At 44.8% G+C, this 27729-nt stretch overlaps 1 protein-coding gene across 1 annotated transcript in view; it reads left to right on the top strand.

Annotated features, from left to right (window-relative positions):
- The window catches only part of prex2 (phosphatidylinositol-3,4,5-trisphosphate-dependent Rac exchange factor 2), a gene marked incomplete at its 5' end in the record, with an annotated part of 133701 nt that overhangs the window by 97601 nt on the left and 8371 nt on the right, over window positions 1-27729 (top strand). Inside the window, 5 exons of the mRNA XM_080855016.1 lie at window positions 715-817; window positions 3098-3241; window positions 5202-5316; window positions 19589-19655; window positions 20203-20393. Coding sequence (XP_080711142.1) covers window positions 715-817; window positions 3098-3241; window positions 5202-5316; window positions 19589-19655; window positions 20203-20393 — 620 coding nt within the window. The remainder of the gene's footprint in view (window positions 1-714; window positions 818-3097; window positions 3242-5201; window positions 5317-19588; window positions 19656-20202; window positions 20394-27729) is intronic.

The following is a 27729-nucleotide window of genomic DNA, read 5'->3' as shown; positions in this document are numbered from 1 at the left end:
CGGAAGCACTAATCCTGCTCCTGGGGTACACTCTGTTTGTTTACTGGAGTGAGTGATAGACAGAGCAGAGGAGAGGGAAAAAAAAGAGGAAGAGAGAGAGGGATAGAAACACAGAGACAGTGAGTGGAGGAGAGGAACAGAGACAGGGAGAGAGAAAAAGGCAGAGAGAGAGTGAAAGGAAGAGAGGAACAGAGGGAGAAAGATATAGGGAGCGAGAGAGGAGGAGGAGGAGGAGAAGAGGCAGCAGCCCAAGCACAGTTCTTGGCAGCAGATGTGCTTGATTGTGTGTGGGGGCTGATTCTGAGGTGGATGTGGGTTGAAAGAGAAGCCAGAGGAACGTGCTCTCAGTCACACGTACTAAGACACACACACACACACACACACACACACACGTGCGCACACAATCTTCACCTATGCACACACAAATACACACCTTCACATGCCACACGAACAAAGAGGCTAAGCACACACTCATGCCACCATACAAAAACAATTTAACACAAAGCCACAGACACACACACACGTACACACACACACACACACACACACACTCACACACACACACACACAAACACATATATACGTTTACACACACACACACACACACGCACACACACACACACACACACACACACACACACACACACATGCGTACACATGCGTGGTGAAGCTGATGTTTCCATACTCTGAGGCATTGTGCTCGTTTCCTTGCAGACGGATGAGCAGGCGATGCTGGAGGACACCCAGGTGGCACTCATTGACCTGGAGAAGGTCACCTTCTACTTCCGGCAGTTGGAAGGGGAGCCTCTGGTGGCCAGTGAGTTGGTTCTCCTCTCTCTCTCTCTGCCCCCCTCTCTCTCTCCCTCTCTCTCTCTGTTCTCCCTCACCTCACCTTGACAGAGTGAAAATGAAAATCTTTGGTAATTCCCTCAGAAACTTGTCCTTACATAAGCTGTTATGACAATATTAGCAAGGACTGGTGTGTAATGAAATATTTTGAAATGAACCAGATGATGAGACTGCATGGGGACCTGTGTGTGTAGCCCCTGTAACTCAGTAAATGGCTGTAGTTTAGATATAGTAGGCAGTGTATAGAATGCCCCTTAGCACTGCACTATTTATATATGTAGATACATTAGACTGTGTGTGTATGTGTGTCTAGACACACACACACACACATATATACTGTATATATACAGTCGTATGCAAAAGTTTAGGCACCCCTCTAAGGCTGCATGATAATTTACTCTGTCTTCACCAAAAAAGATCACAGTGGTGAAATATTTGTTTTCTAGTTATCACTGAGTGCTGGGGTGTTTTCCAGACAAAGATATTTAGTGTAGCAGTATTTATTGGTGTGAAATTAAATCAAATGTGAAAAATAGGCTGTGCAAAAGTTTGGGCACCCTCATAATTTTTTTGATTTGAATACATGTACCTACTCAATGCTGATAAACTGCAACACAGAATTAGTCTGATCAGCTCGTCAAGCCTTCAATTCCATAGAAAGGTGCATCCAACCATTAGAAAAGGTATTTAAGGTAGCCAATTGCAAGTTGTGCTTCTCTTTGATTTTCCTCTGAACAGTGGCAACATGGGGGCAGCAAAACAGCTATCAAATGATCTGAAAAAAAGATTGTTCAGCAGTTTTGTTTAGGGAAAGGCTACAAAAAGTTATCCTGGAGGTTTCAGCTATCAGTTTCCACTGTGATGAATTTTATTATGAAGTGGAAGGCAACAGGCACAGTTCTTGCTAAGGCCAGAAGTGGCAGGCCAAGAAAAATAACAAAGAGGCAAAGGCGAATAATGATCAGAATGGTCAAGAATAACCCTCAGACCACCTCCAAAGACCTGCAAGGTCATCTTGCTGCAGATGGTGACACTGTGCATTGCTCAACCATTCAGCGCACATTGCACAGAAAACAGCTGTATGGGAGAGTGATGCAGAAGAAGCCTTTTCCGCACACACGCCACAAACAAGCTCACTTGAGGTTTGCCAAACTACATTTGAACAAGCCAGGCTCATTTTGGAACAAAGTGCTGTGGAATGATGAGACAAAGATAGCAATATTTGGTCACAACAAGAGGCATTACCCATGGAGGCAAATTAATACAGCATTCCTAGAAAAACACTTGCTGCCCACAGTAAAATTAGGTGGGGGGTCCATCATGCTGTGGGACTGTGTGGCTAGTACAGGAACTGGACATCTATTTAAAGTTGATGGTCGCATGGATTCAACTCAGTACCAGCAAATTCTTGACAATAATGTTCAAGAATCTGTAACAAAGCTGAACTTACGGCGGAGTTGGGTGTTCCAGCAGGACAATAACACGAAACATTGCTCCAAATCCACTAAGCCATTTATGCAGAAGGACAACTACAATGTTCTGGAATGGCCATCCCAGTCCCCAGACTTGAATATAATTGAAAAAACATGGGATGTCTTGAAGCGGGCTGTCCACGCTAGGCACCCATCAAACCTTACAGAGCTGGAGCTGTATTGTAAGGAAGAATGGTCCAAAATACCTTCATCCAGAATCCAGACACTCATCAGATGCTATAAGAAGCGTCTAGAGGCTGTTATTTTGGCAAAAGGAGGCTCTAGTAAATATTATTGTGATTTTTCTGTTGGGGTGCCCAAATTTATGCACCTGTCTAATTCTGTTATTATACATTTGGCATATTCTCTGTTTATCTAATTAACCTTATTTCACTTCTAAAACATCACTGTGTCCATGTTGTATTATATATGTGACAAAGAAGTTCCTGATCCAAACGCCCAACAATTTATAAATGAAAGTAATAAAGATTATCAGGGGTGCCTAAACTTTTGCATACGACTGTATGTGTAGCTATATACACATATCATGAATTCTATATTCTTATAATATATTGTGTACAATTGTGTATTGCAGTATATGTTGTATGTGGTCTATTGTGCACATTGGGCTTTCTTTCTCCTGACGTACGTACATTATAACCTGTCTGTATAGTTTGACATGAGCACCTTTCTCAGCCTCTCTCCTCTCTCCCCTCTCCCTCTCCCTCTCCCTCTCCCTCTCCCTCTCCCTCTCCCTCTCCCTCTCCTCCCTGCAGACATGCCCATCTCATACCAGGTGGAGGGCACGAGACAGGCCCTGAAGGTCTGGTTCTACCTGGAGGGCTTCTACTTCGAGCAACTGCCCCTAAGGCTCCGGAATGGGGGAGGGGTCAAGATCTACCCCGTCCTCTTCACACAAGGTAAGCTACAGCGCAAGAGAATAGTGTGTGTGCTGTGTGAAGAGGCAGCTGGCCAGCAGCTTAGATTAGTGCACTGCGGCGTGGGACAGAGACACAGGCACGGAGACGCACACACACACACATACACACACACACACACACACACACACACACACACACACACACACACACACACACACACACATGTACAGTCACACACATTCACATACACACACATAACCACAGATAGCCACATTCATAAGAGTTCAGGTTAACACACAGGTGAACGCATACAACACGCACATGCACACCTGGCGCGCGCGCACACACACACACACACACACACACACACACACACACACACACACACACACACACACACACACACACACACACCAACACAGCAATGCCATGAGAGCAAAATTGAATGAAATACAGGTATACAGTGAAGTGGGTTAGTTTTACCCTCTATTGCTCTGCCTCACCTTAAAGTTTACAGAGCACTAACATGAATTAATGAGAGCACTCACATGATTTAATGAGAGTAAAGCTAAGATGAGCTCAAGCACACACAGAACACCCACACCAAAACACACACACACACACACACACACACACACACACACACACACACAAGACCATTTTCACTCTGCGTGTAGACTGGTCTGTCTCAATCATTTTCAATGCTCTCAAATTCGTCAACACTCTAGTGTCTTAAATATTAATGACAAGGGGTACTGAGTGAGTGTGTGTTTATGTGCGTGCGTGTGTGTGTGTGTGTGTGTGTGTGTGTGTGTGTGTGTGTGTGTGTGTGTGGAATCACAAAGCAGAAAGAGACACAAGGAGGAGCAGCAGTCACATCCTCATCCAGATTAGATGAGAATGGCCTTTGTAGTGTGAATTAAAGACAGAATATTAAATGCCTCACACACACGCCATGTGGGTTTAAAACGAATATCTGAAAGTACTGCCTCCTACTCTACACTCCAGTCAATGGAAATGCTGAGTGACTGGTACTAAACTACCGGTGATACAAGAACAAAATGGCTGCCTGAGTAGGCTGAAAACTGAAGACAGGCTGTTTAAAATCATAGGCAATGCAAGATAAATGCAATGCAGACTCAGAGTCAGCAGCAGTGATAACCAAACAGCCGGTGATATAAACAGGACCAAATTGGGTCAGTTCAGTTCATCTGTTAAATTTTGCAAAGCTATTAAAATTACAGAATGTTGCAAACACTTCATGTTTGCTCTCCTTAAAAAGTGCTTGTAGTTAAGCAGTCTCTAGACTTTCTCCATTGGAACAGAGTAACATACGGCTTTATTCATGTTTATAGCTTTCTCTAGGCTTCCTCTTTGCTTGACAGTCATAGCTTAGCTTGGAGTCAATCACTGTGAGACTATAATGTGCAGTGCTCATAGTTTGAGTTCATTTCTGTCTGTTATCCATAGCAAACATGTCACTGGGGTCCTATGAAAAGTTAGAAACCGCGAACATGGCAGCATGGAACTTATCATTAATTTATACTGCTCTATATATCTATATAAGGGCAGTGGTCTCTGCAATTCATGAAATAATAATGTATATTTTTACATTTCCACTCTTCCAAGACTGTTTAGGTAAATTTAAGAGCTGCTTTGGTATAACAGAACCCACTTTACTGCATTTGGCCTAAGGTTCATTATACAGTTATAAATAATGAGTAAATTAAGGCTTTTCAATTCATTTCAATTTTATTTATATAGTGCCAAATCGATACAATTGTCTCAAAGCACTTAACAGAGCCCATGAGACAGAGCCCACAGCTTTTAATATGGTAAGTGAATATTGTTAATCTTAAGCCTGCGCATCTTTTAATTACAGGTATCTATGGTGGAAGTATCTTGTGCTAATTAGTTAATCATGCACTAATGACATGCCTGCAGCTGTGTAGAGTAAAGAGAGAGCCTCTAACATGTCAGGGGTCTGTCTTGCACACAGCTTTGGAGAGCATGGAGGGTTACTACTACAAGGACAGCGTCTCTGTGGAGGAGTACCAGGCCCAGATCAACACACAGTCTCTGGAGAAGGTCAAACAGTACTACAAAAGACTGAGGTACGTCCCCTTGTGTATGTGTGTGTGTGTGTGTGTGTGTGTGTGTGTGTGTGTGTGTGTGTGTGTGAGAGAGAGAGAAAGAGAGAGCGGGAGAGAGGGAGTAAGAGAGAAAAGGAGACCCAAGGACATGAGTTGTGCATGAGTATGTTTTTGTGTGTGTGTGTGTGTGTGTGTGTGTGTGTGTGTATGTGTGTGTGGGTGCATCTATATGTATCTGCATCTGTGTGCATTGTTGTCTTCTGCCAGGCCCCAAACTGTTTAACATCTGTCTCTGGCTGCAGCTAGCCAGGTGGCTCTGAAGTGAGTGAGTTTACAGTCAGGGGAAGTGCATTGTCATTGGGGAAGGGATGGGGGGAGCTCTGCTGGGTTCCTCTGCTGCACCATTAGGACACAGGAGACAAAGTCGTGGAGCAGAGTGGGGATGGCAGCAAGGCTGTGCACACCCACTGCTGAGATATGCTATCCCAGAATGCAGTTTATCAGGAAACAGACCGGGCACCTCATCCGCCCTGGATCCATTCTGCCCCCTCTCTGGGATTCTATTCCATTCTGACACACCCCATTAGAACCTTTTTGCCCTTTCTGATTGGTTGTAAAGGCCCCTGCCTAATGAGATGGAAATTCTAAGGACACCTCATACAAGCTCATCAGGACTCCTATGGGGAGGGCCAAAACAATGGAGCTGTCTTTGAAAACTTTGGACGGTCGAGCACTGCGACGCGTCTCTGCGCATCCCTCTGCCGATGCTGTGAGAGGGACAGACCACACGTGTCATCCAGGCAACGCGCAGCCTGAATGTCAATAGCATTTATATTAAAAGCAGAGAGACTTTCTGGGGGAGAGACAGGAAACCGAGTGGAAGCTTCAAAGTCTGTCTGGCTGGTGGTAATTGGCTCTTGTCTGTGTGCATCATGCTCTCTGATGATGAGATTGAAATGACGGGGATGGAAGGCACACACACACACACACACACACACACACACACACACACACACACACACTCACCCACTCACCCACGAGCTTCTGAACCTATCGTGGAGATCTCCTGAAACTGATTGTTCCCCTCAACAATGATCTCCCGTTTTATTTCATCTCCAGACATTTGGATGATTTCTGAATTCTGGTATCAATAAAGAGATGTGATAAGATCGGAGGGCTGTAGGGAAGCTTATGTGTTTCTCTGTAGCTGTGTGCTGTTTCGAACTCACAGCAAAATTCATGTTCTCTGTGCACAAGAACATATTAAACAGTCTTTTTATACTGTAATGAAATAGTAAAGAATTAGAAAAACTGAACTAGTCTAAAAGTGCTGCTTGTGACAATGCTGATTAAGAGCTGTATTGCAGTACAATAAAATTGTACCATGTCAGTGTGAGGGTATGGACTCTTTAGCATTTACATTTATATGTGTTAATTTAGCAGAAGCTTTTCTCGTTTTACAGGGAAGATATACATGATCTTTATCAGCACAGAGTGTGCTGTGTACGCACTCCCTGGAATTGTGTCGTTTTTGTAGAGTAGAGTAAGATGCTTTTGTGTGTCTGTTAGCTCTGGCTATGATTCTTCTGCCGGATGATTTCACAGATCGCATATGATGCAAACATCTGGTGTCTATTTTACAGATAATCAGTGACAGCGCCTGATCATGAGCCAAGTCCACTGTCTTATTAAAAGAAAATATATCATGGAAAGAGGCGATTTATAGAAGCCAGGGATTGCCATATGTGTTCATATCAGCAAAAAGGCCGGCCCACGCCTCACAACAGTTGGAAGAAATTTTGATTGTGTCCCTGCAGGAAATGAGACGGTCGGGGAGTACGAAGTAAGATTCATTTATAGGAAATCTATCCTTGTAATTTGTCGAGCTTCATTTTGCTTCTGTTTGCCAGCAGAAACCTCCCAGGATTGCTGACTGGTATTCCACGTAGCGCTATGCAGAGAAAGGCTGGCATTTCCAAAAGTCAAACAACACTCCTCTATAAACCTCATCCTCCCGCCTCACACTTCTCCGACAGGACGCAGTAGCTCTATCTTAAACAGAGGGATGAGGGATCTTATTGGCATTTAATACAGTGGAGAAGCCATTTGTATTGACTGTGCGGTGGCAGAGGGAAGCAGGAGGTGGGCAGTGCCGCGGCCTCCAAAATGTCAGGGGTCCAATTAAGACGCTGCAAGTGCAAAGCGTCGAGGAGTGAGACTTGAAGGCGTACGCCAGTTGGGAAATCACACAGACACACGCAGAGACAATGTGTTCTCCTCACGGACTGGCTTAAAACGTAGAAGCTGCTAATGTACTCCCCGAGAGCTGAGTCCTGCATCAGACAAGTGTGTGCTGTACTATGCTGTTGCTGTGATTTTAAGGCTTCACTGTGATTTTATGCCACAGCTGTGGTTTAGTGTTCAACATAATGCATTTTATTCAAGCACTGGAAACATTTGCTGTGTTTGCCTCTGTGTGTGTGTGTGCATGTGTGGGTGTGTGTGTGGGTTAGGGATGGTCAGTATAGATTAAATATAAATATATTCAATGCTATTTAATACAGGATTGTCATTTCTCCTCAGCATATCAAGATATGAGTTTTTTTTCTTTATCTACAATTAGCTACAGCCTTTGTGTGTGTGTGTGTGTGTGTGTGTGTGTGTGTGTGTTTAAGCATTGCTTTGTGGTTGTTGAGAGGATCTGTACATTGTAAGAAGCGATTCAGCTGAGTCATTTGAAGTCAGGGACTTCAACGGCGGCTCTGTGAATGACCCGAACAGATGAGGAGTAATTGAATTGACAGCCGAGCCTCCTGGAGTAATGCTGAGCAGATGTGTTACTGAAAGCCCATGCAGAGCAGAAAGAGAGGGGGGATAGAGGTAGAGAGAGGGTGGAGGAAGGAGGAAGAGAGAGAGGGGGAGAGGGAATAGAGGTAGGGAGAGGGGAAGAGAGAGACAGAGAGGGGACAGGAGGGAGAGTGGAAGAGAGAGACAGAGAGGGGACAGGAGGGAGAGGGGAAGAGAGAGGTATAAAGGGGACAGGAGAGAGAAGGGAAGAGATAGACAGAGAGGGGACAGGAGGGAGATTGGAAGAGAGAGATAGAGAGGGGACAGGATGGAGAGGGGAAGAGATAGACAGAGAGGGTACAGGAGGGAGAGGGGAAGAGAGAGATAGAGAGGGGACAGGAGGGAGAGGGGAAGAGAGAGAGTGAATGGGTCAGGGAAGAAGGACAAGAGGAGAGAGGTAATCATACAGAGAAAACAAGGTGATGGAAAGGGGGAGCTCTGAGAAGAGGAAGAGAGAAGGAAGAGAGGGAGGCGAAATGAGAAACGAGGGATAGCTTGGGAGAGAAAAGAGAGAAAATGTCATGCCTGCAGGATATGACAAACCCATGATGCCTGTTTCCTCCTCTCTCTTTCTCTGGTCCCCCTGAGTCCATACTGAAGCCTTTGACACAACATGTCATATGTGGTCCTGCATTCACTTATTTGGCTCTCAAGTGTTGGTTCCATTTGTTCTAAATGCTATGGAGTCTCCATAGCATCTGTCTCATGTCAGATAAAGCATATCTCTAATGTTCCTAGACAAAGATTATTTGGGGAATACAGTACTATTTTAAAGAGCCTCAAAGTTTTATAGTTGGTAGTTTTCCTGAAAGTGGTGCACCTGCAGTCTCACTATTTGTGTGTGTGTGTGTGTGTGTGTGTGTGTGTGTGTGTGTGTGTGTGTGTGTGTGTGTGTGTGTGTGTGTGTGTGTGTGTGTGAGTGTGTTTGATCGTACATGTGTGTGTGCACATGTATGTGTGTTTGAGTGTGAGTGTGTGTGTGTGCGTGTGTGTGCGTGTGTGTTTGTGCATGTGTGTGTGTGTGTGTGTGTGTGTGTGTGTGTGTGTGTGTGTGTGTGTGTGTGTGTGTGTGTGTGTGTGCGTGTGTATGTGCGTGTGTATGTGTGTTTATGTGCCACACCTCACCTCACCATCCCTCCATCTTCCTCAAGTACCTTGTTGTCCTTGGAGCCAGGCCTCTGGAGTTGTGGTTACTCTCTCCAGGCCTGGGCTGTGGCCAGAGACTGACCAACAGCGTGTTCTAGATTCCACATTCCGTATTCCACGTTCCACAGTGGTCCCACTCTAGGCTCTACAGGGGCTCCGGATCAACAGTGAGGAGTTGCTGGGAACATATTTACTGGGCTAAAGTGGCTTCAGCGAGAGCACTCTATGTTGGTTCCTTCTCTGATACATTTAAGTGAAGAACATGGAGTAGTTTTTGTTTTGCTGGTGTTACTTTGGGGTGGATGTCTATTTTGTGCAATGCTATGGGTTTTTTGTGGTGTGCGTGTGTGTGTGTGTGTGTGTGCGTGTGTGTGTGTGACAGTCACAATCTATGTTGTTACGCTGGGCTGTTTGTTAGTGAAAAAATAAAGTATCCATCTTGGTTCGACTTTTAGCCTTGTAATGTCAGATGCGTTTGTCTTATGTTGACACGGAGAATGCTCCATTTGAAGCTCAAATTACACAGGGCCCATGAATGTCTGTGTCTGATCTACGCACAGGCAGCTAAGTGATTTAAAATCTTTCAGAAAGAACCGGGCACTTGCTCTAACCGCAGTCTCTCGAGCCGTCCATCTTCTCAGCATCTTGCTCGCTTTGAAGTCTGTGCCAGGATAAATTGTAAATTTAGTTGTAAATTTAGCCACATCGAAGACCATCGTGTGGTTTGACTGAGATTCTCCAGCTGTCTATTGTCTCTCTCTCTCACACACACTCGAACACAGACACACACACACACACACACAATTGCTCACTCACACACACACACACACACACACACACACAAACACACACACACACACACACACACACACACACACACACAAACACAAACACACATTCCAGGGTCTGCTTATAGTAAAGCCATGATGCCTGATGAAGTAATTGAAGTCATCCAAGACTGTAAACCAATCTGGAAATCACAAACAAATGTCAGGTCTTATATGGCACTGGGTGACGTACACAAGCGAGGCACAAGAACAGGCTGTTATGAACATCATCGGTTCAAAAGGTGACAGCATTTAGTTTGATCTTGGAATTCACACAACCTGCTCATCAAATCTCGTCAACAGCCTCTCAGGGATTGTGGCGTTTGTTTCGCGGGTTCCTCTGACAACAGTGTGTCGTCTGTTTGAAATGTTCTCATTGTTCTGACAGTTGTGTCAGACGCAGACATGGATCGCTCAGTGCAAATCCTCCCTCCTCAGGCCTCACTTCTCTGTCTCTCTCTCTCTCTCTCTCTCTCTCTCTCTCTCTCTCTCTCTCCCTCTCTCTATCTTTCTCTCTCTCTCGCTCTCTCTCTCTTTATCTCTCTTTTGCACTGTGAGAAACAGCAGCAGCTGGTTATCACATGTTTGTATCTCCAGGTCTCTCAAGAGAAAGAGTGGATAAGATAAAGAGGGGAAAGGGAGCCCGTAAAAGACCTAACAGGAAATAGTATCTAGATTTGAAAAATAACTCGGAAGGGTGAGCAAGGTTAGGGCTATGAGACAGAAGGGATGAGAAAATAGCGGGGAATTAAAGGATCATATTGAGTAGGAAAACTGAAAAGTAAAAAGTTTCATTCAGAGGCGTTGTTTTCGGACAGGAACTGGGTCACAGTTTTTTTTTTTTTTTTTTTTAAATCTGCCTTCTAGTTTGCTTGATCATGTCTAAAACCATTTTGCTTGGTGGAGGAACAGCACAGATTCATCACGTTTAGACTGAACATCACTAATCTAACAGTACTGCCTGCACATCTTCTGTCATTAACACCACACAAGGCTTTAAGCAGTGATTCCGCTGTGAGCTTTCCTCACTGGTGTTTCTTCCTCTTTCCCAAGACAATAACAGATCCGGTAACATCTGACAGACAGCTAACCATAGCCGCAAACCGCTTTGTTTTCATTGGTAATGGAAATCACAATAGCCTCGTAACATTTGGAAAGCCAGCGCCACGCTATGATTCATCAGTTGTTGTTGCTGTTTCTTTTCCCCTTGCTCATCTTTTCATTTTCACCAGCAAGCCTACAAAGCACTGATCTTGCGTAACAGCTGAGTGGTTCTTAGAGTAAATAATACTATGTTATTGCACTTTTGGTTAGATGTTGACTGTTTTGCATTGGCTTTGTACCTGTACTCTGCACAATGACAATACAGTTAAATCTAATCTTATCTGTGCCAGTCAGGTGTTATCTGGGCTAGATTGGTCTGGTCTGGAGCCAAATGCCACCCTCGGCCCTGAGCAAGGTGCCATGCTGTTGTATGTGAGGAGTGTGCCGAGTGTTGCGATTCAAACATTAGACAGGCGGTAAATATTTCAATGTTAACTGTTCTTCATGTGAGAATTCTATCTGAGAGTTATGATTCATCTTGTTGCTATAAGGACACTGATATTGTATTTTGATGTGATAACACAATTCACTGTTATTTCAAACACCAGTTCAGTGCGAATAGGAGAGTAAATAACAGGAAAGAATGGAACAGATTCCATTTGTGATTCCTGACTTGCTGCAGAGTTTTTGTCAAATACTTCTCCAACTTTTTCTCGGTTCTCTAACATTCCTCCAGATATTGATAGGCCTGTCTCCACAGATATAGATATTGTTGTGAGAAAGAGTGATTCGCTTGGAAGCAGCCTGAGGCAGCCATCCTTGCCTGTGTCTGAGGACATTTGATTGGGATCGATCGCGCTCTCTCCTCTGGTGTTCCGACTCCCAGCACTGGAGCGTATTAGTGAAGGGGATGACACACATGATTTATGGAGCTGGGTGCTGGTAATTGCACACTCAGGTTGCGCTTGGGTAACTGCTAGCGTGTGGATAGGGGCAGATGCTCGTAACAGCTGGAAATACCTGAGCAATCTGCACCGTCTCCGTTCTAAGGGAATCTTCTGCACAGTGCAATGTGCTGTAGAGGCTGTAGTTGAGTTAGCCCACGAGGCTTTGTCTAGAGAATGAACACAACAGTCTCAGGCCTGTAGTTTCACCTCTTTGATGGTTAAGTTCAGGATTAGAAGAGTTTCGACCAGTGGTCTTATGATAGGGGGAGTCAAGGAGAAGAGGCCAGGGTTCAAAGGTCATGGGCTGATTTATGAGACCAATTCCCAACCATAACCAGTCAGCCGGTACGGCATGATCGGGACGCCAAATCCAGAAGAAGAAACCAACAAAAACAAACCAAAACTAATGAAGGTCCTCGTGTTACTCTTGCGAAAATATGCCACTCATTAGGGCGCCGATACAACACAGCTGAGGGAAGGCTCTCAGCAGAGGGCCTCCAGGCAGAAACTCAATCACCGTGGCCAGAGACCGGTTCCAGAAGTATCATTCCCCGAATAGATGGAACTTGGCTAGCCTCTCCGAGCGTGTCGCTGCCCCGCCTTAGCCGCTGTGAGGGGCCGAGGTTGCTGTTGGCAGGGGTGTGTGTGGAGGCTAGCCTCCTCCTCTGGAACAGCCAAGGTCAGAGGGCTTCTGAACCCTCCAGCTCTTCATTTCCTGTGTTTTATGTTCTCTTGCACCGCAAATGACTTAATTGCTCCAATTTGCTTAATGGGCTTGATTTAGGTGACACTGGTGTCAGAGTTGATGCGGCTGCAAGACCCCCATAAACCCCCTGCCTCTGAGTATCCTCAAGGACAGGATACGTGTTTCCTCTTCACGCTGGATGTTTATGCAGAAGGAGATGACTGGAGCACATATAGTTCTGTATCTGGACTGCTGTAAGCCTTGATCCCTTGATCAGAGTTAATGTGGTCGTGGAGCTCTGGTAGAACTAGTATAGACCATGGTGCTCATAGCATCAAGGGAAAAAATATCCAAATAAAGTGTGAGCGAGCAAAGTGCTGACAACACCAAGGCCATGGGACACTCAGGGAGCTCTTATACTGAATGGATTTAATCACTCTGGATTAAAATGATGACTAAACGAATAAATATACAACAAAGATGTACATGTTTCAAATAATCCATATTAAAATCATTTTTGGTCTTGAATAATGAGAGGGTCTTGTTTGAGGTAGCTGTGTAAACAGCAGCAGCCAAACAGCTGTATTTTTCACTGGCGAATGCGGAAGGCAGTTCCTGTTTTTGACCCCCCATCCCCCCTCCATACATCCTGAGTGCAGCCGTCAAAACAGAGAAGCCTGGGATTAGGAAGTGACCCCAGCGATGCCACAGAAACGGCAGCTCAGCTGAACGTTAACACGTGTACTGTAGCGCCCAGCCCACCGCTGGTTAATTAGCAGATGCCATTCTGAGGGGGCACTGCAGCAGTAACCTTGCAGAGTCTGATCAGAGTGGTTCATGTCCGTCAGCACTGTTAATCTCAAGGCTGTGGTTTTGGTTTTGACTTATGAGTCATGAGGATAAGCTTGCAAATCTGGTTTCTTTTTTTTCTATCTGATTTGGGTGCTTTTAATCATATAACAAAAGTCTGCATTTACTGCAGGAAATGCAAATGGAAAAGTCAACAAAGGGGATGTAGTCAGTTTAATCTACTGCAACCGCAGCATTTCTGCCCTGAATCAATCCAACACAATGACTGCCATTGCACAGTTGTTGCCTGCATCAGTCACTGCATTCACCAGCAGATTCGATCAATTTTCTGGCGTCCGCAACACAATCATGCTAATATATCTCCTGATGCGACGGTCGTTTTAGTTAAATTCCCAGGTGCCTTGTAGACTGTTGATGATGGTCTTCTGGAGAGAAGGGCCTTGTGTTAGCTTTGTTGCAGAGCCATGAGACAAAGGGAATTAAAAGTCCTCCGGTAGCCCAGTCAAATGAGGTATGCTGAAGAGAGAGCATCCTTGGCCAGCAGCCAAATTCTCCATTAGAGTCTCCTGTAAAAACTGATGAAGGGAAAACATGGACCATTAGTTATTCTTACACAGGCTGCTTTCAAGGGATGGCCGCAGATCAGTTACCAAGGCTTTTGGGACGTCATGCACACACATGAAGACACAGACACATAGACACACACACACACACACACACACACACACACACACACACACAAACAGAGGGAATAGGAGATGGGAAGCCTCTGAATTAGAGCATTATCATGTGGGGGAAATGGGTCCAGTGTGTTACAGGCTTGGTTTGAGTGGCCGTTACAGATGTGAGAAAATCCCCTGTCCGAGCTGCGGGATCCCTGTGCTCTGAGGCGCCCTGTCTTCCCACTACCTGATCTGGGGATCTTAAGCCTGTGACTAGACTCTGGGGGCCTGGGGCTATCTCCTGTGTGTAGTCTCTCATGCCTTCCCCCTGATCTGACCCCCCCACACCCCCCACCGCTGTCAGAGTGCATGTGGGGGTCATGGCAGATGTGGAAGAGGAGCAGAGGAGCGTGGGGAAGAGAAGAGGATTCTCAAGCGGTGGGAACGAACCCCCCCCCCCCTCGCCCCCGCCCTGTCCCACCACCACCACCACCAAATACTTCCTCATGTTGCTTGCACACTCTTCTGCCAGTGATGAAGGATGAAGGGAGAGGGGGGGGATGGGAGGAAAGAAGAGAAGAAAAAGAAGAGGAGGGGGAAGGAAACTAGTGCCCTAGAAGTGGTGTGTGTTTAAGTGCTTTTTTGTTCATTTTCTTGTCCTACTGTTTGGGTGAGGCCTCAAAGCCAGCAGCTGTGAGTGCAGTAGGGCTGTGTGGAACCAACATACACACACACATACATACACACACACACACACACACACACACACACACACACACACACACACACACACACACACACACACACACACACACATACACTAAAATACTAAAATACTTTTTACATATTGATAGTTAACAACATGCATTATATATATATACATATATATATATATGTTCTACAGGAACTTTGATGACACTTGACTCCAGCAGTGCCCCCCCTCCCATCCGTTCATAGAAGGCCATATCCCATGTTTGTCCCTGTCAACATCCGGAGTAACGTCCATATCTACACCCAAGGTCTCCCTTTCCTTAAGCTTGTCAGGTTTGCCTTGACCGAGACCGTATGTGATTATCAGCACATGACACATCCTTGTGTCCCCAAAACACCTTTAGTGCACGTGGACGCTCTTGGGAAACCGCTTTTGCCAGTGGATAAACGTAAGCATAAAAGCAGCCCGGGGTTGTGAGAGAGTGGCAGTAGCTAGTGAAGGTAAATTGTCTGCATTTATAAAGCGCTTTTCTTCTCATAAGGCACTCAAACTAGATGAATGCCTCAGACCTCTACCCATTCATGCACCGATGGCGGAGGCTTCTATCTAAATTGCCAACCTGTGTATCGGCAGTGGTTGGGGATTCAGTGTCTTGCTCAAGGACACTTTGACAAGTCGGGATCAAACTAGCCACCTTCCGATTTCTCTACCTCCTGAGCCACAACAAATAGGCCCCCTGAGGTTCACACACACACACAGCGCATGTTCTGTATTGTGTCTGCCTGGCCAATGGAGGGAGGCCACACCAATGAAAAATTCAATGAAAAAATTCAAGAACATCCAAAGCCACCCACTGCTGTGTTTAAATAATGCAAAAGGTTTTTTTGTGAATGACCTCATGCTACTTTATGTGCTCACAAACACTTTATGGAGATGTGTATCAAGTTGGGCGGGGGTGGGGGGGCGGTGTAAAATGAACAAGTTGCGTGCCAAAGCAAAGCATATTTCTGCCTCCATCTCTGGCATCTGGTGAATGATAAGGAGCCGGTCTCCAACCAATTACATGGGCTGTTAACTCTGCTTGAACCCATAAAGTCCCTGTTGTAATGCGGAGAGGACTGCTAAGAAGCAATGGGGTAACGTGGCAATGAGGGACAAGTAATAGAGAGAGAGAGAGAGAGAGAGAGAGAAAAACTATGTGAGAGTAGTAAACAAAGAGACACAAAATGGATGCCGTGTGGAGGTGATTACCTCCTGAGTGCAGTCACTCCTAATTGCAATGTGGGGCAAATGGAGCCAGGTGATGCCTGCTGAATCTGAATGCGTGTTCACATAATGACTGAGCTTTCCCACGCCATTAATTATGGGCAGAGTATCTGCTGCGTTTGGGTATCAGTAGGGCTGTGATATTTGCTTTGAGACTCTCAGCCTTCTTAAGTGCACGGTGTGTGAGTGAGCCTAGCTAGTGAAGTTGCCGTTATGGAGTCGTTACTGGCCTGTGAACCTGGCTGGTGCTGAGAGTTCTCATTCCAGCTCCATGCACCTAATCACTTTCCACACTGTCAGTATCGCTCCTGAGACAGGATGTACTTGAAGACAGAGGGATAGTGAGAGGTGGGCGAGAAAGTGATAGAGACGGGGAGACATGGAGGGAAGGAGAGAGAGACAAAGGGATAGGAGAGGAGTGAGAAAGAGTGTTTGTTTGCGTGAGAGCAAATGGTTGTAGAATTCTCAGATCATATCCATTCTCTATTCATTTGCACAGTAAATTATAGCTTATTAAGTTTGTGTGTTTGTGTGTGTGTGTGTGTGCGTGTGTTTGTGTGTGCGTGTCTTTTTCAGTGTGTCGTGTACCCGTAAGTGTTTTATGTGAGTGGGCGTGCAGGATATGTCTTCATGATCATATGTGCGAGGCTTTATTTTGGCACATACTGTATGTAAGTGTTTGTGTAGGATATGAATGTGGTTGTTTTATTTACCATCTAAAACATACATGAACAATTTGTGTGCATGGTAATGGGTGAGTACGTGTGAACACGTGCCTTGTGTGTATATGTGTGTGCTTTGTTTGTGATGTGTTGTGTTGTGTTACGTTGTGTTGTGGTGGGGTGTGTTGCGTGTGTGTGTCGCGTGTGTTGGCCACAGTTGACTGTTACTAGCCTCCTCAGCGTCCTGATTAATTATTTTCATTAATATTGCGTCAAGCAGAAATATTGCAGTCGCCATAAAACCACCCTCACTGCACTTTAATGAGTTACAGGGGAGAGCGCTCGGGCCTGAAGTTAATCTTACAGCTGCTAGGCAAAAACCATCCAAATTCCTTAGACACACTCCACAGTGTGCTCAAGATCTTCAAGAGCCACATATATAGAAAATATATAGGCCGGTGTTTGTGATTATGAACCGTAAACGGCATGAAACACACTGAAGCATGCGAAATGATCATAAATGATCCGGCCCCATTTCTCTCTCTCTCCCCCTCTCTCTCTCTCTCTCTCTCTCTCTCTCTCTCTCTCTCTCTCTCTCTCTCTCTCTCTCTCTCTCTCTCTCTCTCTCTCTCTCTCCTCTCTCCCTCACTCTCTCTCTTTCTCTCCCACTCCCCACTCGCCCCTTTTTCAGCTGATGGAGAGAATTAGCCATGCTAGTTCATGGCATGCTTCTACAAATAGCTGTTATGACTAATGCATGGCACACGGGCAAGCCTGTGCCAAATGGAACATCTGCGTGTTTTTACGCCATAGTGCAGCACCAGCATTTTCCTCAATTAATAACTCTAGGAGCATTTGATATCAGCAACCTAAGATGGAGCACATTTATCCCTAATTTAATGTTTTGAGATTTCATTTCAGTCATGGTGACTGTGGCTGTTTTAAGTGCATGGGCCTTTGGCTCTGTACTGCTGCCCTGCACCGCATTGTTAAGCTAATGTCCCCCCAGTGCGGACAGATGAGAAAAGCCAGTGGTTCTGTCCTGTCCTACCCTGTCCTCACTTGCTGCTGGTTGACTGCACTGCCCCCTCTGTCACTGTGGGGAAGTGCAGTCTTTTGAACTGGGGTTTGGTGGTGGATTACACTTGGAGCATTTCCCAGTGCCAAGCCACATAGTTTATCTTTGAAGCATCCCAAAGCCTCTCTGTGTCCCCCCGGTTGTGTGTTTGTGCATGTGTGTGTGTGTGTGTTTGTGTGTGTGTGTATGTGAAGCACACAAACATAGCTTTGATGGGGATCACTACAGAATCTGTACAGTAAGGCCAATGCTTCAGTGTGGGTCAGTAAGGAATCTGTACAGTACGGAGACACAGAGTGCAGTCGTGTCCTAGAATCCCACACTAAGGAGACACAGAGTGCAGTCGTGTTCTAGAATCTGTACAGTATGGAGACACAGAGTGCAGTCGTGTTCTAGAATCTGTACAGTACGGAGACACAGAGTGCACTCGTATTCTAGAATCCCAGAGTAAGGACACACAGGCTGCGTCTGAATAGTCTTAAAATGCTGTCTTAGCACCCTGGTGTCTTAGAAGAAGAGAAGGAAGCACTGTCCGATTCTGCTTAATTTTTTTCTCAGGGGTCATAAGACACCTTAGAATACGTCATATAACGGTAATTTTTCAAGGAACCATCGGTGTAGCCTTGATGCTGTCTACTACCCACAAACCTTTGCGCCACGACCCTCCGGCAACTGAAAATGTAAACAAAGATGGTGGACCAACTCCGCTTACGGTCGAGTTTTGTATGTAAATGTACATGTTTTCAGCGTTTTCGCGCTTAGATTTTTCAAAAGTTACCGAGAAATAGACACCGCACTATCCGATAACACCATCATTGTAGCCATCAATAATGATTGATGTGATTTGAGAGGCGTCAGTCAGACAACTTTCTAACATCAGTACGTTAGCCTACGTAAGTTAGCTACGTAAGCTACGTAAGTAACCTACGTTCTTTCAGCATACTAACGACATAAAAGAACGTTCGTGAACAACGTTTTTTTGAATAATCTCACCCTTAAAAATGACCTTGTGCAAGATAGCTGTCTGACAGCTGTCTGGATTAGACACCAAGGTTGTAAGACAGCTCTCTTACATTTAAGACTATTCAGACGCAGCCACAGAGTGCAGTCGTGTTCTAGAATCTGTACAGTACGGAGACACAGAGTGCACTCGTGTTCTAGAATCTGTACAGTACGGAGACACAGAGTGCACTCTTGTTCTAGAATCCGTAAAGTACAGAGACACAGAGTGCACTCGTGTTCTAGAATCTGTACAGTATGGAGACACAGAGTGCAGTCGTGTTCTAGAATATGTACAATATGGAGACACAGAGTGCAGTCGTGTTCTAGAATCTGTACAGTACGGAGACACAGAGTGCAGTCGTGTTCTAGAATCTGTACAGTACGGAGACACAGAGTGCAGTCGTGTTCTAAAATCTGTACAGTATGGAACCACAGAGTGCAGTCGTGCTCTAGAATCTGTACAGTACAGAGACACAGAGTGCAGTCGTGTTTTAGAATCCCAGTGGAAAGCCCACTGAAATGTTACAGAGCTCAACAAGAGAATTAACGCTCTCTCTCTCTCTCTCTCTCTCTCTCTCTCTCTCTTTCTCCCCCTCTTCTCACAGGTCTTTTTATCTGGATAAATCTAACCTGACCCCCAGCTCTGCGCCCAAAGCTGCCTTTATTGACAAGGTATGTGGCTGTTTGTTGAACCAGTGAGTGAGTGACGAAAGTGTGTATATGTGTGTGTGTGTCATGATGATGGTCAGATGATGGTCATGCCTTAAAAGTTTGCTTTTCATAATTTGTTTGCTCACATGATAGTTTTGTTAACCAGGCACATGTGTATGTGTGTATATCTCTGTATATCTGTAAGTGTGTGCACACCTCTTATGTGTGTTGTATGTGTATCTGTGTGTATGTGTGTGCATAATACCAATAGCCATGTCAGTCTGCAGCTGATGCTGAGCTGGATTGTCTGATGGAGAGCTTGTTTGTGTGTGTGTGTGTGTGTGTGTGTGTGTGTGTGTGTGTGTGTGTGTGTGTGTGTGTGTGTGTGTGTATGTATATGTGTGTGTTATACCTGTATCTGTGTATGTATCTTATTGTGTGTATGTGTGTTATACCTGTAACAGTGTATGTCTATATTTATATGTGTGTGTGTGTTAAGCTGCTTGCTCGGGTGTGTGTATGTACATGTGTGTGCATGTTATACCTGTATCTGTGTGTGTCTCTGCAGCTGATGCGTCCGTTGAACGCTCTGGAGGAGCTGTACCGTCTGATGGAGAGCTTCATCTCCACGCGGCGCACGGCGGCGTGTCAGTTCACCCCGTGCGGGGCCTCAGGCGTGGGGCTGCTGTCTGTGGCCTCGGAGCTCTGCTCTCGCCTCGGGGCCTGCCACATCGTCATGTGCAACAGTGGCGTACACAGGTGAGGGGAGGGACTCTGCATTAACACACACACACACACACACACACTCACACACACACAGACATACACACACAGATACACACATACAGAGACATACACACACAGACACACACATACAGAGACATACACACACACACACACACACACACACACACACACACACACACACACACACGCACACACACACACACATAACACATATGTGCACATTAGGGCTGGGACGACGCGTCGACGTCATCGATTACGTTGACGCAAAAAATACCTCGACGCAAAATATTTCGCGCCAATGCATCATTTGAAAAAAAAATGTCATCCTTATTCAATTTTCTATTTTATTTTGGAATTAAAGGGCAAGCCTGACTCCTGAGCATGTTGGAATGCTTACGTTCCTCCACACAAAAATAAGCTGGTTCTTTGTCTTTAAACATGTATTCTGTTTTTGATTGTTACAGACAACATTTTTATGATTTTTATGAGGTGATTTTCTTCAATTTTCTTTTTTCTTTTGGAATTTTGAAGAGCAATAAACAAACACATATTGCAATGTCAAGGGATTCATGTTTTTTTCCCCAGATGTAGGAATCAACATGTATAGTAAATTGCTATTAGTGAATTAATGGGAAGATAATCGATAATCGAATCGAATCGAATCAAACTGAAAAAATGAATCGTTAGATTAATCGATGCATCGAAAAAATTATCGCTAGATTAATCGTTTAAAAAAATAATCGTTTATCCCAGCCCTAGTGCACATGTTTGGAGGTGAAACCACACACAGAAAGAGTGTACTTAGCTGTGGGCATGCAACAATTTTATGTGGAACAGTGCAGACACACACACACACACACACACACACAAACACACACACACACACACACACACACACACACACACACACACATATACACACACACACACACACACACAAACACACAAACACACTTGGGCCCAAAGCACACACTCTCTCAATTATTCAACCACATGTAGACACACATATACTGTACATGTTTTTATTGTAAGAGCTCTCTTTCTTACACATACACACACACACACACACACACACACACACAAACACACACACACCTCACAGCCATGGCCACACAATCAAGCCCATTCCCATGCTGTCACCCTCCTACACACTTCCTGTCTGTCATTCTTCCAGCACTCTCCCCCCTGCTGCATACACACCTCCATACTCCTCAGTACCTCTCTCTCTCTCTCTCTCCCTCTCTCTCTCCTCGCTCTATCCCCCTCTTTCCCTCTTTCTCTCTTCCTCCCTCTCTCCTCTCTACCCCCCTCTCCCCACTCTCTCTCTCTCTGACTCATCACTTCATTTCTGATGTTTCTTTCACTGATTTCAGTCTTCTCCCCCCGTTTTCTTGTTTTCCATTTCTTTCTGTTCCCTCCATCATTCTTGGCAGGCTCTGACATCCCTTCTTTGGATTTTCCTGACAGACTCTAAATATTTCTCTCACATTTCTCTCTGTCTTTGACCCAGCCTTGTAGGTTCATCTGCTGCTGTAGCCATCTCCCATTGTATCTCTATGATCCATACTTGCTTATTAATGCTAGCTGCTATTAATACGTTGATCTCAGACTTCGTTACACTTTTAATGGTCTCATTAATGGATTAATGTGGCCTCAAGATGGCTCTAGCTATTTGAGGCAAAATAAGCTATTTCTCGTAGATGAAGGAAGTCTGGGTCTATATTTGTCAAGTTCTGCTGTTTTCTCATTACGATCCTTTTGAAGGGACATGTTTCACCTCCGTCCAGAGAGCCATTTATCACACCACCGGAGTCAAGCTAAATCTAGCCAGTCTATCTGCACTATCTATTAATACTGTGGAACTACTCCCTCAACTTCTCTCTCTCTCTTCTCACCCAACAACCCTCCACACACACATACATGTGGAGACTCACATACCTATTACAAACACACACACACAGGAACATATATGGGCCATTCTACCGAATTTGTGTAATATGCAGTCCCTCAACAATAAAAACTATTTACAAAACAATTAGGTACTTAGGCATAGATATTTACTAAGAAAATGTTATGGTCTATATAAACCCAATGCATTAAATGAGATAGTGATAAGCTAAATATATACAAAATCATCATTTATAGGGTACTTTCTATTGGGAAGTAGCTGTCCCCAACCCTGACATCTAAATTTCAATGCCTGTAAATAACACTTTTCAATTTTTTTTTAGATTTTTTTCAATTTCTAATTTTAAAGACCTTTATGATTAAACAGAACTTGGAATATTTAGATTTATTGTGGGTTTAAAAAATAAATAAACTATACTCAGAAAATCATGTCCCCAGTTTTCATGTCACTACCGAAACACAAGAGTTTTAGTCCATTGGCTGAGCCTGTTTTTTAGCCACGACCCTGCATTTTTGACCATGCAGTGACACTGCATCCCTGTCCCTCATGGTTGAATGGTAAGTAGCTAAATCCCATAGTTTTTATATAAATGTATTCCAAAGTCTGAAAATCGACGTGTAACCTTAAGAATTGTCACTACCGAAATCCATGTTTTCTTCAATTAAGTAAACCTTTTGGGGTTTCATGCAAAATATTATGTTTGTATGTGTGTACACCTCTTCAAAGATTTGTTTGCAAGCCGTGTGGTTGCTAGAATTCTTTATTTATGCTTAAACTTAGCTAGAATTGTCACTACCAAAACAGTCACTACCGAAACATATGGTAGTGACCTGATGATTTCGGTAGTGACAAAATGAAATCCCATAATTTTTAAATAAATGTGTTGTGTGGACTAAAGGGCGGCCCAGAGCACCTTTTGGAAGATTTTGGGAGAGAAATGAACATCCATCCAACAGTGCAGTCACTACCGAAACAGTGCAGCGCTACCGAAACACTGGATGTTTTGTAAAAAATTAAGTATATTGAGTAATCAACTAAAATGTTATGATACTGATTTGATTAATCTATGTTCAATTTCATCAATCAACAACTCTGGAATCAATATGATCAGTATTTTGCATTTTACAAAGAAATATTGCACTTAGATCAATATGATCAGTATTTTGCATTTTACAAAGAAATATTGCACTTAAATTTCATTTTTATGGATTTCATGGTGAATACCTTCAAGAAATATTTGTAAAAATACTGTTCAGAGAAGGGAAGGAAACACAATCTGAACAGGTCAATATTAATACTTTTTTACTATAGTAAATGTGATGTTTCGGTAGTGACAATTTTTGGAAGAGGAAAAACATTCCAACAAATTCTATAAATACAATATAAAAATTAACTGTTCTTTTACTAGATATGTGTACTTTAGATATGGTACAATATACATACGGACAAAGTTTTGGGAATAAAACATAAAAAAAATCTAAATATTTCCGACCTGACTGCACCAATTCGGTAGAATGGCCCATACACAGATTCACATACATTTATGTGGAGTCTCCCCGTACACACACACACAGAGCAACACACACATCATTCGTCTTAGATTGGCGTTTTGATGGAGCATAGAGGATGGAGTGGGCAGAGGGCTAATGGAAAGTTAGCTGTGTGAGCAGCCGTGTGTGTGTGTGTGTGTGTGTGTGTGTGTGTGTGTGTGTGTGTGTGTGTGTGTGTGTGTGTGTGTGTGTGTGTGTGTGTGTGTGTGTGTGTGTCTGTGATGGAGCGGAGACAGCAGAAGCCGATGCAGGGACAGCCACAGCAGGTTCCTTCATTAACCCACAGCTGTGTGTCACCGCAATTACCTCCGGCTCAGTCAGCGGCACCCTGCTTGCTCAGGTGCTGCGACCTGCCATGTTCAGGGTTATTTGTGGACCCATTTTACACCCCCAGCCCCCCCCACCACCCCGAAAACACCTTCAGCCTCCTCAAAACGTAATTTCACTGGAGACACCTCCTAAATGGGCAGCTTTCATTTCCCTGTTGCTTGCAGGCCCTCTGTGATCTAGACACAGATGCCCCGTGTTCCAAGTTCCATGTTCCGTGAACTCTTGCTGAAGATGCCTTTAATCGACAGCGAGGGTCGATGAGCTCATCTTATGAAATCTCGCCCACTGGTTGGTTGATATTGAAGGAAACTTGACAAAAAGAGGGAAAACCAATTACATGAAGTGTCATTTGCCCTGTTCTTTCAGTTATCAAAGGTTAATGGAAGAATCACACGCAAGGCCCCCTTTTAACTGTGCATATTTGAAATGAAATTAAGCATTGGCAGCCCAATGAATTGTAATTGAGAGCAAGGGCTTTGTCATGTCCATGAAATAAAAAAAAACACACTGAATTATCCCGTCAGGAGATTAGTAATGTGAGAAACAGCCTGGGTTCTTTCGCCGGTATTGATTGGATTGTCTTGCCCGGCAGGATGAGGTTTCTAATAAGGCAGGGGGAGAGAAAGGGAGTGTGGCGTTTGGAACATCAGCATTTTGCAGGGGCCCGCACGGAGACACCATCCTCCAGGTTTATCTCATCAGAGTAGCCCGGTGTCTTCCATTAGAGAGGCGACTGGAGGATGGAGGATCTGCCAAGGAGACAGAATAGAGCCGGCCCCTCTGGAACAGGGAAGTGAGAGTGTGCAGAATCTAGCACTTTATGTAATGAATCTAGAATCAGATTCTAGCACTTAATATAATGAATCTAGAATCAGAATCTAGCTCTGAATGAAATTGATAATTGTCTCTTCTCAGCAGTGATGCCCTTCTTTATAATGACCTCGCCCAGTCATCTGGATTCCTCTTCATAGCTTTTCTGTTGTGTCCTTGTTAGGTGGCAATATCTCAGTGATGATGAGTTTGGGGTTTTACTGGTAATATAAAGTAGTATGACACAGACAGTTTGAGTAGGCTAGTCTATTATTTCTGCTCCTGTTCAGAAAAATCTTGAAATAAGGTGAAACCAGGAGAGAACTGGACTCAGAAGTCTTCAGATCGCAGAGGAGTCAGGCTTCACAGGACACATATTTTATCACCTCTGTGCTGTCCTACTCCTATTTCATCAGACTTTGAAATGCATCTGGCCAGACTCGGGTTGAGGTTTACCAGATCCACACCACGTCAGCCCCAGATCCATCCCATAGTTCTCTATAGGACTCTATCTGGGCAGCTGTGTTGGTGTTGGCAAATTGGACGGCTGGGGGAAAGGCATCAGCCCCCATGCAATATAAGTCTCAAGTCTCTCAAAGGCAGAATGAATCATAGGGACTTTGCTCATGCATCCCCCCTCACTCTCTCTCTCTCTCTCTCTTTCTCTTTCCCTCTTCCTCTCTTTCTCTCTTTCACTCTCCCTAGACCCTGAAAGGAGAAGATGCCTTTGTGTGTGCGCGTGTGTGTGTGTGTGTGTGTGTGTGTGTGTGTGTGTGTGTGTAAGTGAAATCCCCCCTCCTCCTAAACCGCATCCTCCTTTCATCCCCCTCAGAAAAGCATAAAGTTAAGACTCCTCCAGAGTAGAGGACACAACCCCCTCACTCCCTCTCACCCCCCCACCCCCCCCCCATCCCCCCTTCCGTGTGCATTATGCAGGAGGACTAAACGCATTCAGATTGTGACTGCCGGTAGGCTCTGGGGACGCTTGGCTGCGGCTTCCCACTGTAGAGATTAGCACCTCTTCATTCTCCTCTCCCTACCTGCGCTGTTATCACACGCCCCGGCTCTCTGGCGTCGCTGTAATTGAGTAGCTCTTCAGAACCCAGTAGATATCAATTAGCGGATGAGGTGGGGGAGAGGCGGGTGGAGGGGGTGGGGGGGGGGGGGGGGTGGGTTAGTAGTTAAACACGGCCGGTCGTGCCGTTGATGTTTGCTGTGAGAGAGATGAAGTTACAGCAGGTTGCCTCGTAAAAGTGTGGCATCGATTGCGGTCCGCAGGTTGTTATCATAAAAAGGTCAGTCCGTGACCTTGACAGGAGTTATGGATCTTCTGTGACAAGATGTATGGGGCAAGGAAGTGGAAGTGTCTGTGTGTGTGTGTGTGTGTGTGTGTGTGAGGAGGGTGTGTTTCATGATTGAAGCATGCACCTCTGCAGTCATCGCCAGGACAGAGCATTATGCCTGCGCTACACGCTGACATGTCATGCAGTAAATGCATGAATTGAACCTTACTCACTCGCATCGATTCCCAGTCAAACTGTCAGAACTGCTGTGTACATTTGCAAGACATGACAAAGTTTTCCAGTAGTTTTGATTTTCCCCTGGTACACAATAAATCAAAAGTGTGGGTTTCACCCCAAAGCACTTTCAGTAAGTTTCTTCCTGCTGACATGATTAAATACAGTGACATTTTAGCAGAGTCTCCTTTGAGATCTGAGTGAAACATTCTCCCCCTTAGTAGTTTACCTTCAAGGTTTTCCTCATGTTTATCGGCATATCAAGGATAGGCATCCTGTCTTTACAGTATGTGGCCAGCATTGATGGAGTGATTGATCTGTGCGCTCTAAGCAATAAAACAACACTTGACATCTATCTCAATAGAAGCCTGCAGAAGTGGATGGACCTTTTCATCTAAATGGAATCTCCCCACCAGTCACACACACACACAAACACATGCACGTACACACATGCACACTCGCACACATGCATGAATGAATGACTTTGTTACACTGATGTGCTGAAGCTCTCAGGTTGATTGAGTTGTTGGCATGTTGGATCCATGTCCCCTCCCACACCTCTCCGTCAGGGACGCACCTCACACTGTCATTGCACAGCGAAGACCAGTCGCCCTCAGGACTCCCCTCTCCTCCCCTCCCCTCCCCTCTATCCCCTCACCTCCCCTCCCCTCCCCTCCCCTCCCCTCCCTGCTCCCCAGCCTGTTTGGATGAGGCTTACACCCTCAATATTTCATGCCTGGATAAAACCATTAATAAGTAAAGCAGCCTGTTGTTAGATGGTAATGAACAGTAGCCGTGGAGAGTGAGTTATACAGGGAGTTGGCTAATCTCTCTTCCTTTTATTGTCTGTATTGAGCTGGGAGAGAAGAAGAGGGGCAGGTGTATTGACTTGGCAGTGACTATTGCATCTTCAAGCATGATCTATCTGCTTGTCAAGAGGACCGTTCGAAACTTACTGATGGAGTTTCTAAGTTCAGTTTTTTTTTACACCCAGCATCTGTTAATTAGTAAAAGCAGGAAGGAGACATAGTAGAAGGATTTTTCTGATTCAAGGGATCAGTGTGGCGAAAACACACTTCGTAGACACACATTTTAGCTTTGTAAACACAAGGCTGTCTGTCTTTACAAAACCTTCTCTTTCTCAACACGCTGATCACTTTTCAGATATGTCAGTATTGACTTTGTAATCCAAAGAAGAGTTTAACCTTCTCAAGACAGCATGACCTCCTAAT

This window comes from Sprattus sprattus (genome assembly GCF_963457725.1).
Source record: "Sprattus sprattus genome assembly, chromosome: 17".
Lineage (NCBI taxonomy): Eukaryota > Metazoa > Chordata > Actinopteri > Clupeiformes > Clupeidae > Sprattus > Sprattus sprattus.
Note: the sequence above shows the minus strand (reverse complement) of the source record. Positions and strands in the feature narration are given on the sequence as shown.